This window comes from Suncus etruscus, chromosome 19 (genome assembly GCF_024139225.1).
Source record: "Suncus etruscus isolate mSunEtr1 chromosome 19, mSunEtr1.pri.cur, whole genome shotgun sequence".
Classification (NCBI taxonomy): Eukaryota; Metazoa; Chordata; class Mammalia; order Eulipotyphla; family Soricidae; genus Suncus; species Suncus etruscus.
The window spans coordinates 1,363,817-1,380,449 of record NC_064866.1 but is presented as its reverse complement, the minus strand read 5'-3'; the positions used below and the strand labels follow the sequence as shown (position 1 = coordinate 1,380,449).

General features: G+C 48.4%; 1 protein-coding gene across 1 annotated transcript; it reads left to right on the top strand.

Annotated features, from left to right (window-relative positions):
- Positions 1 to 1,506: 1,506 nt before the first annotated feature.
- On the top strand, positions 1,507 to 12,110 carry SELENBP1 (selenium binding protein 1). Its single transcript, XM_049765975.1, has 12 exons — positions 1,507 to 1,590; positions 3,872 to 3,928; positions 4,069 to 4,181; positions 4,322 to 4,507; positions 5,179 to 5,299; positions 9,362 to 9,544; positions 9,708 to 9,886; positions 10,294 to 10,372; positions 10,451 to 10,572; positions 10,758 to 10,850; positions 11,673 to 11,791; positions 11,936 to 12,110. Exons 1-12 carry the CDS (start codon positions 1,587 to 1,589, stop codon positions 12,096 to 12,098), a joined length of 1,419 nt encoding a protein of 472 aa, XP_049621932.1. The 5' UTR covers positions 1,507 to 1,586; the 3' UTR covers positions 12,099 to 12,110.
- The last annotated feature ends 4,523 nt before the right edge of the window (positions 12,111 to 16,633 follow it).

Below are 16,633 nucleotides of genomic sequence, written 5' to 3'. Positions count from 1 at the left end.
CCTCTGCCTGAGGGCATTGGCAAGCTTAGCAAGAAACTCCTGCTCACTGGGACCCTGAGTGTCCTGGCACTTGTCACAGGCCCTGGGCCTGCCATTCTGCCTTGGGTGCTGCAGGAGTTCTTGAAATCCCAGGCTGGGGGAGACAGCAGGGGGTGTTCCTTCTCCTTCCTGAGGTTTATGAGGTAAAGTGGACACTACCAACTTGCTTTACACTGCAAAGCTCCAGAAATGAAGGGGCAGAGGACAGTGACTGCCGAATGAAGCCCCCAGGCTTTTGCAGAGTTGGGACAACTCCGCAAACTGGAAGGGCTGGATGGGCAAGGGTGACACAAATAAGAGGACAGACAGCCCAAGGGGAGAGAGAGCTGGCTTCAGCCTTGGGGAGGAAAGAGCAGAAGAGCTGCAGACTGCATGTTCCTAGATGCCAGGACAGATCTGGGTTCAGAGAGGAGCTGAGAGAAAGACCTGAAATATCACTGTACCCCTTCACCTCTCACCCTTCACTCCTCACCCCCTCACTCCCTCATCTTTATCCCCATAGACTCCCAGAAACATAGCCTCTCACCTCCACTGCTGGCACATAGTGGGCATACAGGGCCACTTGTTCACTGCAAAACTCATTGCCACACACACAGACACACACACGCACACACACACACACACACACACACACAGACACATACACACACATAGGGACGCATGCACAAGCATGCATGGCTTTATTTTAGGGGGTCTCCTAGAGAGCCCAAGGAGGCCTGGGGTCACAGTTCTCAGCCACCTGGGCTTGGCGTTTGAGCACAAGGACCTAAGGATATGGCTCTTTCAGATCCTGCAGTGCCACAGATACCCCCATCAGTGCTGGGACCACGAGGGTCCCCCCAAGAGTGCTCAGGGGACTCCAGGGCCACTGATGCCCATGAACTATGCAGTGCTGGCGATCAACCAGGGGCGGCCACGTGCAAGGCATGGAGTCCTAAGGCCTGGACCACCTCTTCAGCTCCAGGCGTGGATTTTTATCCAGGGGTGCACAGCCATTGGCAAACCCACCCATGCTCAGACAGGCAGACATCATGAGCATAATCTGGCTGGCCAAGGGCCTGCAGGAGTGAGAGCAGACACAGACACTCAGCTCTCTCTCTCTCTCTCTCTCTCTCTCTCTCTCTCTCTCTCTCTCTCTCTCTCCTCTCTCTCTCTCTCTCTCTCTCTCTCTCTCTCTCTCTCTCTCTCTCTCTCTCTCTCTCTCTCTCTCTCTCTCTCTCTCTCTCTCTCTCTCTCTCTCTCTCTCTCTCTCTCTCTCTCTCTCTCTCTCTCTCTCTCTCTCTCTCTCTCTCTCTCTCTCTCTCTCTCTCTCTCTCTCTCTCTCTCAAAACAATTCCAGCCTCCTGCCCAGCCACTTGAGAGCTTCTTGGCCAGCTGCCCTTAGCCCTCCCCTTGCAACGCCCCACCCCACTATTGGCTGTTTAAATTCCCTCCCTTTGCCCCTTTCCAAAACACTGCCTGCCTCCACCACCAGCACCGCCGCTTTCCACTTCAGGCACCCTGGGCAGTAGGTGTCAGAGCCAAGACCGCAGTGTCCAGCGCACAGCATGGGTAAGGAGGGCAGCTTGCCCACCCCAGCCTGTTCTGCTCTGTAGGAACTGACCAGAAACCTGCAGGGGAGCTGCTGGCGGGAAGGGAAAGACTCCGGGGGTGAAAGAGAGCTCAGGACTTTGTTCCACTGTCCCCTGCAGTTTGCACTTCCCAGCTCAGCCACAGTCTCTGGTGGTGCCTGGGAAGGAAGGTGAAGGTCTGGTCAAGAGGTGGCCCTGGGGTCCCCATCCATGTCCCCCATTAGGTGGGAATTCTCTCTGCAGCTGAGACCATAAATTGAGACAGATACCCTGATTTCATCTTGGTGCCCACTTGCTGCTGCTTCTTAGCTCTTAGGTATCTGATTTCCAATCTGTCAGGGCACCCACCCTCTCTCCGGCTACCCGTCTGAGTGACTCCCACTTTTCGGTTTCCAGAGTCCTCTTGGATTGTGCAGATGGACGTAGAGGTTTGGGTCTGGTCAGGAGTGACAATGAACTTGTCCCCTGGGGTTTGGTGCTTTCCTGGCTTGAAGGAGGCCCAGCTGGCTTCCTAATCCAAAGAGGTTCAGTGATCCTGAAGACAGGGGGTTTCTTGGGACCAGAGTGAGAGGACAGTGCATAAGGCACTTTCCCTGCATGCAGCCAACTTGGATTTAATCCCTGGCAACTCACACGATTTCCCCAAGCACTATCAGGAGTGATTCCCTGAGTGCAAAGCCAAGAGTAAGCCTTGAACACTAGGTATGGCAAGTATGGCTCAATAAATAAGTAAGTAAATAAAAATAATGACAAGGGGCCAGAGTGATAGCACAGCTAGGACATTTGCCTTGCACGTGGCCAACCCAGATCTGACCTGGGTTCGATCCCCGGCATCCCATATGGTCTCCCAAGCCTGCTAGGAGCCATTTCTATGCACGCCCAGCAGTAGAGTAAGGGCCAGGATAGACCCAGAATCACTGCACACATACTCCGACTGAGTCCCACGCCTGCCCCCACTTTCCCTTTATTGCTTCACACCTTTGGTATCCATCTTGAAGTTTGAGAATAACCTCTCCCCGCATGGAGCCACTCACCATTCTCACTCTGCCCTACGCCAAACCCTTCCCTAGCTGGATTGTGTGACCAGACAAGCCTCCGTGATTCCTTGCTCCAGGCCAAAGCTCTGTGACGACCTGCTTCAGCATTTTTCCACTCCTAACACTCACACCCCCCATCTAAGCATATTTCTCCATCAGCCCCTTTGAATACTTCAAGTAAATTCACCTTCCCAATCACCTTGAGAAGAAGGCGGGATATTGTTATGGTCCCCCAGGGGCAGATGAAAGGAAGCAAACTCAGACCCAGAGCATGAGTTTCAAGTCCCACAACACTGTAGCTGCTTTACACCCCCTAATATGTTTGCCTCCTCGAGAAGTGGGGTCCTACTGTTGCTTCTTCTCTCCATACCTGTCATTCCTCTGTCCTGCAGTGGCTGGCAGAGACAGCTCCTCTGGGGCACAAGGACACCCTACAACTGCCTCATCCTCTGTGCTCTTCTTCTTTGTGGGTCCCAACTATGGTGCCCAGTGCCCATAGCCTGCCACTGGCACCGCTGCCCTTCCCAGTAGCTGCTCTAGCCTTCAGATCAGTGTGGCTTCTCTTACAGACTTTCGGGGACCCAGGGCCACTTTAACAGGGCTGGTATGTGAACCTCTGTTTATCCACAATGGAGCTAAGTCCCCTGCTTTAGAGATCCAGGAAGCGGGATCCACCCAGGATCCAGAAACCAGCCCTTCCCACTAGTCTCAGCCCTGCGATCTTGAACTTTGGCCTTCTGTTCCTTAGCGGACCCTTGGTTATGTAACCTGGCCTGGCCAAATGCCCGGCCTCAGACACACAGGGAAAAAGCAGGAAGTGTCCCAGCTAATACCTTTCCACCCTTGTGAGAAAGGATTGGCCCCTTCAGGAGCAATCCTCAGCCTGTGGCTCCCCTCAATGGTATGTAAACCCCTTGGGTACTGTTCCTTCTATTCTCTTGTTGCATACCCCATAGCCACAGCTAAAAGCTTTAATTTCTCAACTAGCTCCCAGGGAAGGCCTCACAGGAAGGCCTTTGGGGTGACCAGTCCAGTGAGTGCTATGCCCACCACATCACAGTGCCCTGTGCTCTCCCCAAGGGCTTCCTGGAAGGTCTGTCCCCTGAATTCAACTACCTGTCTGAAGTACAGTCTCTCTGGCCAGAGGTGGGCACATAGAGAGTGCCCACATAGAGAGTCTCCAGAGAGACCCCTGTCCCAGAACCTAACCCCTTGTTTTTGCAGCTACAAAATGTGGCAAATGTGGACCCGGCTTTGCGACCCCTCTGGAGGCCATGAAAGGTAAGTGTGCATGTCCAAGGCAGCACCCCAGGAAGAAAGATTAGGTGGCCCTACTGAGTTTGGAGGGCCTCCCCCAACTCACAGGCCTACCCAGCACTACCCACACCCAGCTTTGCTTCGCTTTGCTTTCTGCCCTCTAGGCCCCAGGGAAGAGATTGTGTATCTGCCATGCATCTACCGAAACACCGCCACGGATGCCCCAGATTACCTGGCCACTGTGGATGTCAACCCCGAGTCTCCCCAGTACTGTCAGGTGAGGCAAAGTTAGTTGGGGAACCCTGAGAAGCCAAATCTGGCCGGGGAGACCTTTGCCAGTGTGAATGCCTATTGGACATGCCTTTAGGGGGGTCTGGCACCCCAGCCCAGGTGACCCCATGCTGTGTCCTGTTCTAGGTCATCCATCGGCTGCCCATGCCCTACCTCAAGGACGAACTGCACCATTCAGGCTGGAACACGTGTAGCAGCTGCTTCGGGGACAACAGCAAAGCACGCACCAAGCTAGTATTGCCCAGCCTCATCTCCTCCCGTGTCTACGTGGTGGACGTGGCCACTGAACCCCGAGCTCCCAAGTTGCACAAGGCCAGTTGTTCCTCAGAGTCCCTCGGAGCTTCCTGATTCCCAGCAGGCCACAGGCAATTTGCAGGAAGGCGCCCCAATATCAGCTACTGGCTCTCTAGTCAGGTCTGGGCTCAACCACGGGGAGGAGATCAGACTGAAGATGGGTGACTTAAAATGAGTCATTTTCCTAGACACTAGGCTTCCTGGAAGCAGGAGTTGAGTCCTTGCTCTGAAACACTCAGGCAAGCACATTCTTCCTGCTCCTAGGCAGATGGGGGCCATCATCCATGTCAGCCCGGGGACAATGATGTGTAAAGGGCCGAGCCAGGGGATGAACACTCTACTTTCCCTGGCCTCTTTGCAGAAGTTACCAGACTCAAACTGCCCTATTTTCAAGGGAAACTGGGCCTAGCTACAAGTCAGCCTCAGGGGCCAGAGAGATAGCATGGAGGTAGGACCTTTGGTTCGAATCCCAGCATCCCATATGGTCCCCTGAGCCTGCCAGGAGCAATTTCTGAGCATAGAGCCAGGAGGAACCCCTGAGCACTGCCGGGTATGACCCAAAAAGCAAACAAACAAACAAACAAAAAAGAGAAGTCAGCCTCAGCACACAGAAGCAAGGCAGCATGGGACATAGAAGCAGAGGATCTAGGATTCTGCATGATTTTGATTCCTTTCTTACCCCTCTCCAGGTCATCGAACCCAGTGACATCCATGCCAAGTGTGACCTGGCCTATCTCCACACCAGCCACTGCCTGGCCAGTGGGGAGGTGATGATCAGTGCCCTGGGGGACCCCAAGGGCAACAGCAAAGGTACAAACCTGCCCCTGCAGCCATATGTGTGAGGGGAACACATTCCAGCTAGGGGTGTAAGAAGGGAGCCTTGCAGAGAACCTCATGATTGCAGCTTATCCTGGAAGAGGGACATCAGAAATACACTCAGGAACCAGTTCTGGCAATGCTGGGGGACCAGATGAGACACCAGGGATTTGAACTGGTGACCACATGCTTGCAAGGCAAGTGCTCTAGGCTCCAGGCCCTTGACCACTATTTTAACTGTGGGTCAGGATTTATAGCTGTTTCCGTTCCATGAAGATGCATCTCATCTGGTAAATTCACTTAAAAGTTACAGTCAGGGCCCCGAGAGATAGCACAGCCGTGTTTGCCTTGCAAGCAGCCGATCCAGGACCAAAGGTTGTTGGTTCGAATCCCGGTGTCCCATATGGTCCCCCGTGCCTGACAGGAGCTATTTCTGAGCAGACAGCCAGGAGTAAGCCCTGAGCACCACTGGGTATGACCCAAAAACCAAAAAAAAAAAAAAAAAAAAAAGTCAGTCAGGAGGGTACAGGGATAATCCTAATTTTGACCAATTTCCAGCAACCTATTTGGTCCCCCAAGCACTATCAGGAATACCTGAGTTCAGATCCATGTGGATCACTGACTATGGCCCCAAAAGGAAACAAAACAAAACAAAAAAAACAAACTTTTTTTATATATATAATTATTGTATTTAAGTACTATGATGACAAAGTTGTTCACGGTTGAGTTTCAGTCATAGAATGTACACCACCCTTCACCAGTGCGTATTTCTGACTGCCAATGTCCCCAGTTTCCCTTCTACCCACCTTCCCACCTGCCTCTGGGGCAGGCATATGACTTCGCTCTGTTTCTATTTCTATCATCTACCTGTCTAGCTATCTCTATATCTTTTCTCTTTTGACACTGGTTTGCACTATTGCTAATGAAAGGGTACCATGCATATCACTTTATCTCCTTTCAGCACCCAGTTCTTGTCCAGAGGGATCTTTCCCAACTACTATTGTCACAATGAACTATTCATTACCCTTAACTGCAATCTCCTGGTGGTGCTCAGGGCTGTCTGCTCAGAAATAGCTCCTGGTGGGCCCCGGAGAGATAGCACAGCTGCGGTTGCCTTGCAAGCAGCCAATCCAGGACCAAAGGTGGTTGGTTCGAATCCCGGTGTCCCATATGGTCCCCCGTGCCTGCCAGGAGCTGTTTCTGAGCAGACAGCCAGGAGTAACCCCTGAGCACCGCCGGGTGTGACCCAAAAACCAAAAAAAAAAAAAAAAAAAAAAAAAAAAGAAAGAAATAGCTCCTGGCAGGCACGGGGACCATATGGGATTCGAACCAACCACCTTTGGTCCTGGATCGGCTGCTTGCAAGGCAAATGCCGTGTGCTATCTCTCCGGGCCCTGTGGCAAACTTTCTACCATGGATTGGTCCTCCTGATCTTCATCTCTATTGTCTCTGGATATTATAACCATACTATCTTTTATCTTTCTTATATAACTGATATTATTCTATGTTGATCCTCTCCCTCTGACTCATTTCATTCAGCATAATAATCTCCAAGTCCATCCATGTATAAGCAAATTTCATGACTTCAATTTTTTCCTTTTATTTTTGTTTGTTTGTTTGGGGGGGCCACACCCATTTGATGCTCAAGGGTTATTCCTGGCTAAGCGCTCAGAAATTGCCCCTGGCTTGGGGCGACCATATGGGACGCTGGGGGATCGAACCACGGTCCTTCCTTGCCTAGTGCTTGCAAGGCAGACACCTTACCTCTAGCGCCAACTCGCCGGCCCCCATTTTTTTCTAATGACTGCATAGTATTCCATTTTGTAGATGTACCACAGTTTCTTTAGCCATTCATCTACTCTCAGGCACTTGGGTTGTTACCAGATTCTGGCTATTGTAAATAGTGCTGTGACAAACATAGGAATGCAGAAGGCTTTACTGCGTGGTGTTGTGGGGTTCCTAGGATATAGCCTTAGGACTAGTATTGCTGGATCATATGGAAGTTCAATTTCTATTTTTTGAGCAATAGCCATACTGTTTTACCTAAAGACATTCACCTGCAGTGAATGAGAGTCCCTTTCTCCCCGCATCTGTGCCAGCATTGGTTGTCCTTATTCTTTGTGATATGTGCCAATCTTGGTGGTGTGAGATGATAGTTCATTGTTGCTGTGATTTGTATTTCCCTGATAAAAAAATATGAAGCAGATTTTTTATCAGCCTATCATCTGTGTTTCTTCTTTGAGGAAATGTCTGTTCACTTCTTCTGCCCATTTTTGAATGGAGTTAGATTTTTTTCTTCTTGTTAGGTTCTATCAGTGCCTTATATATCTTAGATATTAAACCCTTATCTGATGGTTAGTGGGTAGTTTCTCCCATTTCATAGGTAATTTTTGTATCCCAATCATTGTTTTCTTTAAAGTGCAGAAGCTTCTCAGTTTAATGTAGTCCCATTTGTTTATCTCTGCTTCCACTTGCTTGAACAGTGTAGTTTCATCTTTGAAGATGCCTTTAGCTTCAATGTCATGGAAAGTTCTGCCTACATTTTCCTAAATGTACCTATGGCTTCAGGTCTGATATCAAGGTCTTTAATCAAATTTGATTTTACCTTTGTGCATGGTGTTAAATAGAGGTTTGAGTTCACTTTTTTCATGTAGTCGACCAGTTTTTCCAACATCACTTATTGAAGGTTTCCTTACTCAACTTTAATGCCCTTTATCAAAGATAAATTGATCATATATCTGGGGTTAGTTTCATTCTATTTCACTGATTGGAAAGTCTGTCTTTATTCCAATAAAGACACGTTTATAGGGCCGGGCGGTGGCGCTAAAGGTAAGGTGCCTGCCTTGCCTGCGCTAGCCTTGGACGGACCGCGGTTCGATCCCCCGGTGTCCCATATGGTCCCCCAAGCCAGGAGCAACTCCTGAGCACATAGCCAGGAGTAACCCCTGAGCGTTACTGGGTGTGGCCCAAAAACCAAAAAAAAAAAAAAAAAAAAAAAAAGACACGTTTATAGTACAATTTAAAGTTAGGAAAATTGATACTTCCCATATCTTTTCCCCCAAGGATTGCTTCAGTTATTTGTGGATGCTTATTGTCCCAAATGAATTTCAAGAGTGTTTGATTAACTTCTTTGAAAAATGTCATGGGTATTTTTTATAGGAATTGCACTAAACCTGTACAGTGCTTTAGGAAGTATTGTCATCTTAATTATGTTACTTCTCAAAATCTATGAGGAAGGTATATGTCTTCATTTCCTTGTGTCCTCTTTTATTTCTTGAAACAGTATTTTATAGTTTTCTTTGTATTGGTCTTTCATCTTCTTCATTAAGCTTACTCCAAGGAATTTTATTATCTGAAGCACAATTATGAATGCGGTTTTTAATGTCTCCTTCTCTTTCATTATTTGTATAAAGAAAAGCATAGGATTTTTTGTGGATTAATTTTGTGGCCTGCCACTTTACTATACAAATCTATTGTTTCTAGAAGCATTTTGGTAGACTCCTTAGGATTTTCCTTTATGTTTGTTTGTTTTTGAGTCACACCTGGCAGAGCTCAGGGGTTACTTCTGACTCTGCACTCAGATATTGCTCCTGGCAGACTTGGGGGACCATATGGGATGCTGGGAATTGAACTCAGGTCTGTCCAGGTTGACTGCATGCAAGGCAAACGCCCTACTATTGTGCTATCTCTCTGGCTCCTCCTTAGGATTTTCTAAGTATAATATCATATCATTTTTAAACAGTTCAGGCTTGACTTCTTCCTTTTCTATTTGGATACCCTTAATATTTTTCTTGCCTTATTGCTATGGCAAGTACTTCCAGTACTATATTGAATTAAAGTGGTGAAGGGGAGCAACCTTGTTTCATATCATATCGTAGAGGAAAGGCTTTTCAGTTTTTCCTCATGGAGTATAATGCTTGCCATAGGCTTGTGGTAAATGCCCTTGACTATACAAAAAAAAACATCCAAATTTTTCCATGTTTTCCACTCCTCACCTCTTTGTGCTGGAGATAGGCTGCATAGATAAGCACTGCCATCTGCTTTTTCCCCCACCAGGAGGATTTGTTTTGCTGGATGGAGAAACATTCGAGGTGAAGGGGACCTGGGAGAAGCCAGGGGGTGCCGCACCCATGGGCTACGACTTCTGGTACCAGCCACGACACAACGTCATGATCAGCTCGGAATGGGCGGCTCCCAATGTCATCCGTGATGGCTTCAACCCCGCAGATGTGCAGGCGGGTAAGAGGGTGTCTGCCCTAGGCATAGCCAGGCACCCACTTTTTGCACAGGCCCCAGCTGAGTCCCTCTGATGCTCCCATGTGGGCCTCTGGGGTGATTGATGGTCTGAGGGCGCGTTCTCTCTCCTGGAAGCTTTTCTCATCCCCTGCCCTGCCCTCTCCAGGAAAGTATGGCAGCAATCTGCATGTGTGGGACTGGCAGCGCCACGAAATTGTGCAGACGGTGCCACTGCAAGATGGGCTCATTCCCCTGGAGATCCGCTTCCTACACAACCCTGCAGCAACCCAGGGCTTTGTGGGCTGTGCTCTCAGCTCCAACATCCAGCGCTTCTACAAGAATGAGGTGACGAGGGCTGGGACAATAACACCATGGGCATCACATTGGCCTTGCATGCAGCTGACCCAGGTTCAATCCTTAGTGGCATCCCATGTGTCTCTCAAACTCTCCAGGAGGGATTCCTGAGCAGCATAGAGCCAGGTGGGACCCCTGAGGATTGCAGGGTGTGGCCCCAAACAAAAATAAACAAGCAAGAAATGACTCAGGCATGCCTGGTGGCTTTTGCCTGGTACCTCCAGTCCAGCTTCTCCACCTGCCTTGGCTCTCTGTTCTCGATCTGGGTTCAGCCTCAGTGTCAACCTCCCTGTGACTCAGGAGCCACGAAGACACTGCCAAGTTCTGTCCAAGTTCACCCAGTTCAGACAGACAGGCTGCCAGCCCCCCCACCTCATGCCACTCTTCTTCCCATGCAGAGTGGCACATGGTCCGCAGAGAAGGTCATCCAAGTGCCCCCCAAGAAAGTGAAAGGGTGGATGCTACCAGAGATGCCCGGTGAGTATAAGAGCAGAGTTCCAGAGATTGAATCCTGTCCTGGGGTACATACATTCTAATCTCTGGAACCCCATCCAGGCCTCATCACGGACATCCTCCTGTCCCTGGATGACCGCTTCCTCTACTTCAGCAACTGGCTGCATGGAGACGTGCGACAATATGACATCTCCAACCCAAAGCAGCCACGCCTCACAGGACAGGTGGGGACAACAAAGCAAGGGGCAGGGTGGTCCATGAGGGAGTAAGGGGGTACAGATTGGCAGGCAGACGTGGGGTCCAGGACAGGGGGAGATCCTGGCAAGGACCCTGATGACCTGGCTGCTCTCCTTACAATGTCACTGCTCCTCATGTCGCCGGTCCCTTGTTCTGTGTCCTCTCCATGCAGATTTTCCTTGGGGGGAGTATTGCCAAGGGAGGGCCTGTGCAAGTGCTGGAAGATCAGGAGCTGAAATCTCAGCCAGAGGCCCTGGTGGTCAAGGTGAGCCCCCTCTCCTGGCTCCAGTCACAGACACACACAGACACACACACACACACACACACACACACACACTCACAGTGCCAGAGAGGAAGAGAGCAATGGACGACCTCTGGGCACACTCAGAGTATGTGTTGGTACAGCCTGCTTCTTTTAATATTTTATTTTTTCTTTATGAAACCATCGGGTGGGGGGTTTCTTTCTTTTAATCTTTATTTAAGCACCATGATTACAAGCATGATTGTAGTTGGGTTTCAGTCATAAACAGAACACCCCCCCCCTTCACCAGTGCAACATTCCCACCACCAATGCTCCCACTCCCTCCTTCCCAACCCTTGCCTGTATTTGAGACAGACATTCTACTTCTCTCACTCACTACCATTGTCATGAGAGTTGTCAGTGTAGTTATTTCTCTAACTGCATTCTTTCATCACTCTATGTGGTGAGCTTCATATCATGAACCTGTCCTTCCAGCCCTCATTTCTATAGTCTCTGGGCATTATTACAGAAATGTCCTTAATTTTTCTTAAAACCCATAAATCAGATAGACTATTCTGTGTCTATCTTTCTCCCTCTGACGTATTTCACTCAGCATGATAGATTCCATGTCCATCCACGTATAGGAAAATTTCATGACTTCATCTCTCCTGACGGCTGCATAATATTCCATTGTGTATATGTACCACAGTTTCTTTAGCCATTCATCTGTTGAAGGGCATCTTGGTTGTTTCCAGAATCTGAATATTGTAAATAGTGCTGCGATGAATATAGGTGTGAGGAAGGGGTTTTTGAATGACAACCTGCCTCTGACTCTGATGTTCCCAGGGAAAACGGGTGCCCGGAGGCCCACAGATGATCCAGCTTAGCCTGGATGGTAAGCGCCTCTACGTCACCACATCACTGTACAGCGCCTGGGACAAGCAGTTTTACCCCGATCTCATCAGGTAAGAAGCCCATTCTGCCCTAATCTGCCAGGGGTGCATCCGATCTCTGAAGACCCCTAATGTCACCAGGTAATCCCCCACAGACCCTGCTTCCACCCCAGGACAGGGGAAGGCCATCTCTGATAACCCCTTCTCGCCCCCCAGGGAAGGCTCTGTGATGCTTCAAGTGGATGTTGACACAGTGAATGGTGGTCTGAAGCTGAACCCCAACTTCCTAGTGGACTTTGGAAAGGAGCCTCTCGGGCCAGCCCTGGCCCATGAGCTCCGCTACCCAGGAGGTGACTGCAGTTCCGACATCTGGCTCTGAAGCATCACCCCCCACCCCACACACAGCCCCATTCCAGAAGCTTGTCCCCACAAAGCCCAGATGGTGCCATATCCCCATGCACCATCACTGCCACATGTTCGCTTGCTGCACTCTTTTTTATGATAATCTTGGGAATTATTTTATCCCCAATAAACTGGTAAATGGTCCCTCAGATCGGTTGGTCCTGCTGGGCGCAGGGGGCCTGCACCCCTCTTCTGTGGGCTTCTCACTTCCCACACAGGAAGCCCCAAAGAGGATTGATTAAAGGGGTTGACATGCATGATCACAGTGATATCCAGACGTTACTCATGACTCCCAAATCTCACCAGGATGGTCAGAGAGAGCCTGAAGATTTCTGAGATACTTATACCAAGGAAACTGGGGAGACCATTTCCATTGGTATTTCTAGACCTTTTCTTGAAATCCATGTTCTCTTGGGTTAGGGGTGTGCCTCAGCAGTTAGAGCACTTGCTTTGCATGTTCTACCTCACAACACACATACACAGAGCCTATCATTCTTCTTTCAATGAACTCTAACCCACTCCAGGAGAAAATGATGAGTCCCCATCCCTTGCAACTTGAACCCTAACACAGGAAGTACAGCTGGTTCCCAATGCTGAGAACTGCAGGGGCCAATGGACCACCCCCACCTGACCTGACCATGTCAGAGGGCTGAGAGATCAGACACTTTTGAGCCACAGAGATCAAGCAAGGGTTAAAGCCCTTGCATTGCGTGTGACTGACACCCACCTACAGACCTCTGATCCTTTCTAGAAGTCATTCCTAAATACAGAGCCAGGAGTGACCCCTAATACTGCTGCTGGGTATGACCCCAAATAAGAAAAGCTGGTGTCAATAACCGACCTTGTCCTGGGTTTTAGAATCATGACCAGATCAGAAAAGTCTTTTTTTTTTCCCTCTACAATAGTCTTTAAATCTCTTATTTGGTTTTTGTTTTGTTGTTTTGGTTTGGTTGCGTTGGGTTTGAATTGTGTTTGTTTATTTGTTTGTTTTTGGCCACACCTTGCCATGCTCCAGGGTTACTCCTGGCTCTGCACTCAAAAATTAGTTCTGCAGTGCTTTGGGGACAACATAGGGTGCCAAAGATTGAATATGGGGCAGCAAAATGCAATGCACATATCCTACCCACTGTGCGATCTCTCTGGCTCAAGTCTTTAATCTTCATAAGGCCTGGGGAACTAACGCAGTAGAATAAAGCAGTAATTATATTGACATGTCTTTTCTCTACTCAAGACAGTGCTGAGCTCTCTCAGCTATTACCTGTATTCTTTTTGGTCCTCTATAAAGGTATCTTAAAAAGTTGGGCCGGAGAGATAGCATGGAGGTAAGGCATTTGCCTCTCATGCAGAAGGTCAGTGGTTTGAATCCTGGCATCCCATATGGTCCCCTGTGCCTGCCAGGGGCGATTTCTGAGCATAGAGCCAGGAGTAACCCCTGAATGCTGCCGGGTATAACCAAAAAAAAAATAATAATAATAATAGTTGGATTCTCTGAAATGTCAATCAAGCTAGACCACCCCAAGAATATAACAGTATTTTTTCCTTTGGGGTTATTAGACTGAAACATCTCCCTCAGCCGTCATGCTGGGACGACTCCTGTCATTCATACAGGAAGCAGGGAAGGAAGGAAAAGGCGTGGAGCAGGAGGGGAGCAAGAACATGTCCTCCAGAGCCACCTGGGATGACCTTTGATGGCTGAAAAGTCACCCCCATTGCCATTGGCTCAGGTTCTTGCTTTTACATCACAGAAAAGAACGTCCAGAGGATTAGAACACTAATCCTGTGGGCTGGGTGTTTGTCTTGGCCATAACTTGGATTTAATCATAGGTATCCCATATGGCCCCCTAAGTACCACCACATTCCTGAGTTCAGAGTCAGCAGAAAACCACCAGTGTGCCCCCACCCAAATAAAATCACTATTTCAGAAAGAAAAAGACTGATATGGTTCTATATCATTCCTATATATCAATAAAAGCTTAAAATCCCATTCCAAAAGGTCCGTAAGCTCTTATGCCAGGAAATAAATAAAATATATATTGGGCTGGAGCAATAAAACATAGGGTAGGATGCTTGCTTTGCATATTGGCTGACCCACATTTGAATCCTGGCATCCTTTCAGGACCCCTGAGTCCTGCCAGAAGTAATTCCTGGGTGCAGAGCTAGGAATAAATTCTGAGCTTTGCTGGAGGTGACTCAAAACCAAAACAGAAACAGAAAGGAAAAAGACATATGGATCACATGAACTGAAAATTCAACTCAAAATTAGAAAAAAGAAGAGGGAATGTGAACAGACATTTCTCTGAAGAAGATATACAGGCATTGAATAAGTCCATGCAAAGATGATCATCAGTACTTGCTTTTAGGGAGCTGTGAACTATAATTTTTTGTGACCTTACTCCACATCTCTCCAAATGGTTAAAATAAAGAATCATGAATGGGATGTTGGCAAAGCTCTGGAGAAAAATCTCATTCACACACTGCCAGGAGGAATGGATTTCTGGTACTGAAACTCAGAAACAGGTGGGTGCCCCCTTTCAGTTCCAAGAAAACTCTTAGGCGTTTATTGATCCCACAGAACTGAAAATATACGTTCACTGGAACTGGGACCATAGAACAGCAGCGAGAGTGCTTGTCTTGCACACGGCCAACCTGGATTCAATTCCTGGCATCCCAGGAGTAATTCCTGAGTTCGGAGCCATGAGTAATCCTTTAGCATCACCAGATATGGTCCAGAAACAAACAAACAAACAAACAAAAAGCAACAAAAAAGGAAATATATATTGATATGAAAATCTGTACATAATTGTTTATAGAAATTTTTTTTTTTTTTTTGGTTTTTGGGTCACACCCGGTAACGCTCAGGGGTTACTCCTGGCTATGTGCTCAGAAGTTGCTCCTGGCTTGGGGGACCATATGGGACACCGGGGGATCGAACCACGGTCCGTCCAAGGCTAGCGCAGGCAAGGCAGGCACCTTACCTTTAGCGCCACCGCCCGGCCCCTGTTTATAGAAATTTTATGCTTAATAACAGCGGCGTTTGCCTTGCAAGCAGCCGATCCAGGACCAAAGGTGGTTGGTTCAAATCCCGGTGTCCCATATGGTCCCCCGTGCCTGCCAGGAGCTATTTCTTAGCAGACAGCCAGGAGTATCCCCTGAGCACCGCCGGGTGTGGACCAAAAAAAAAAAAAAAAAAAAAAAAACCTCCAATATATACATAATATAATGCATCCTACTTTATTATTAACATTGAAATTAGAAGGAGTAGAGTAACATTTGCCCTGCATGTATGGTGAATGCACGGAGTTTTATCTCCAGAATTTCAAATTGGGGGTGCAGAGATGCTCAAAGGTCTAGTGCGCATGAAAGCCCTGGGTTTCACCGCAGCATGACATGGTCCCCCAAACACCACCCAGAAGTTACCCCCTGGTATCGAGCCAGCAGTAGTCCCCACACACAAACCAAGTTATCAACGTCACTTTTTGGATTGGGGGGCACGTGGGCAGTGCTCAGGGCCTACTTCTGGCTCTTTAGCTCAGGAGTCGTGGCTGATGTGATGCACAGGGACCACCCCCATCTCCATGTTTGTAGGTTGACCTAGGCAGAGTTTTGGGATCATTCGGTGCCAGGGTTTGAACCCAGGCCTCCTGCTCCACTCTGCAGAGCTCTCTCTCCAGCCCCGAAGAAAGATAGTGTCTTTTATTTATTTTATTTTTTATTTTTGGCCATACCAAGCGATGCTCAGGAGTTACTCCTGCCTCTGCTCTCAGAAATTAGTGTTGATATTCTCTGGGGAACATATGGGATGCTGAGTATCGGACCCTGGTTGGCTGCATGCAAGGCAAATACCACCCTAACTGCTGTGCTACCACTTCAGACCCTGAGATTTATTTTTATTTATTCACTCATTTTTATATATGTTTGGAGCCATACAAAAAGTGCTCAGGGTCCCTTCCTGGCTCTGTGCTCAAGAATGATTCCTTGTAGTGCTTAGGGGATCAAAATTGGGATCTGCTGCATGCAAGGCAAGTACTAACTTTATAATCCTATTTTATTTTAGTTTTTATTTGGGGGCCACAGTGGCCTGTGGGCAAGGCTGACTCCTGACTCCGAATTCAGGAATCATTCCTAGTGGTTCTCCAAAGTTTGAGTTCTGGCACCTATCAACCCCTAAACCCTGCCAGAGAGATCTGTGAGCACAGTCAGGAATAAGCTCCAAGCACTCTAGGTGTGACCCAAAACCAATCTTTGTACACTTCCCACCCCTTTTGCAAAGATGTTTTTTGATATGGCAATTTTTCTCTCTTGCAACACATGGTTGTAGGAATAATACAGCAAGATTTCACCTTTTGGGGGTGGGTGCGAGGGCCATATATGGTAGTGGTCGAGGGACCACTTGCTAAGCCCAGAACACTGAATCCCTACAGCCTGCCCCCCTCAAATTAGCAACCTGTTTCTAAAGCAATCTGAAAAATGGAAATGCGGAATATCCCCATTACGTGTTCCTATATAACACAG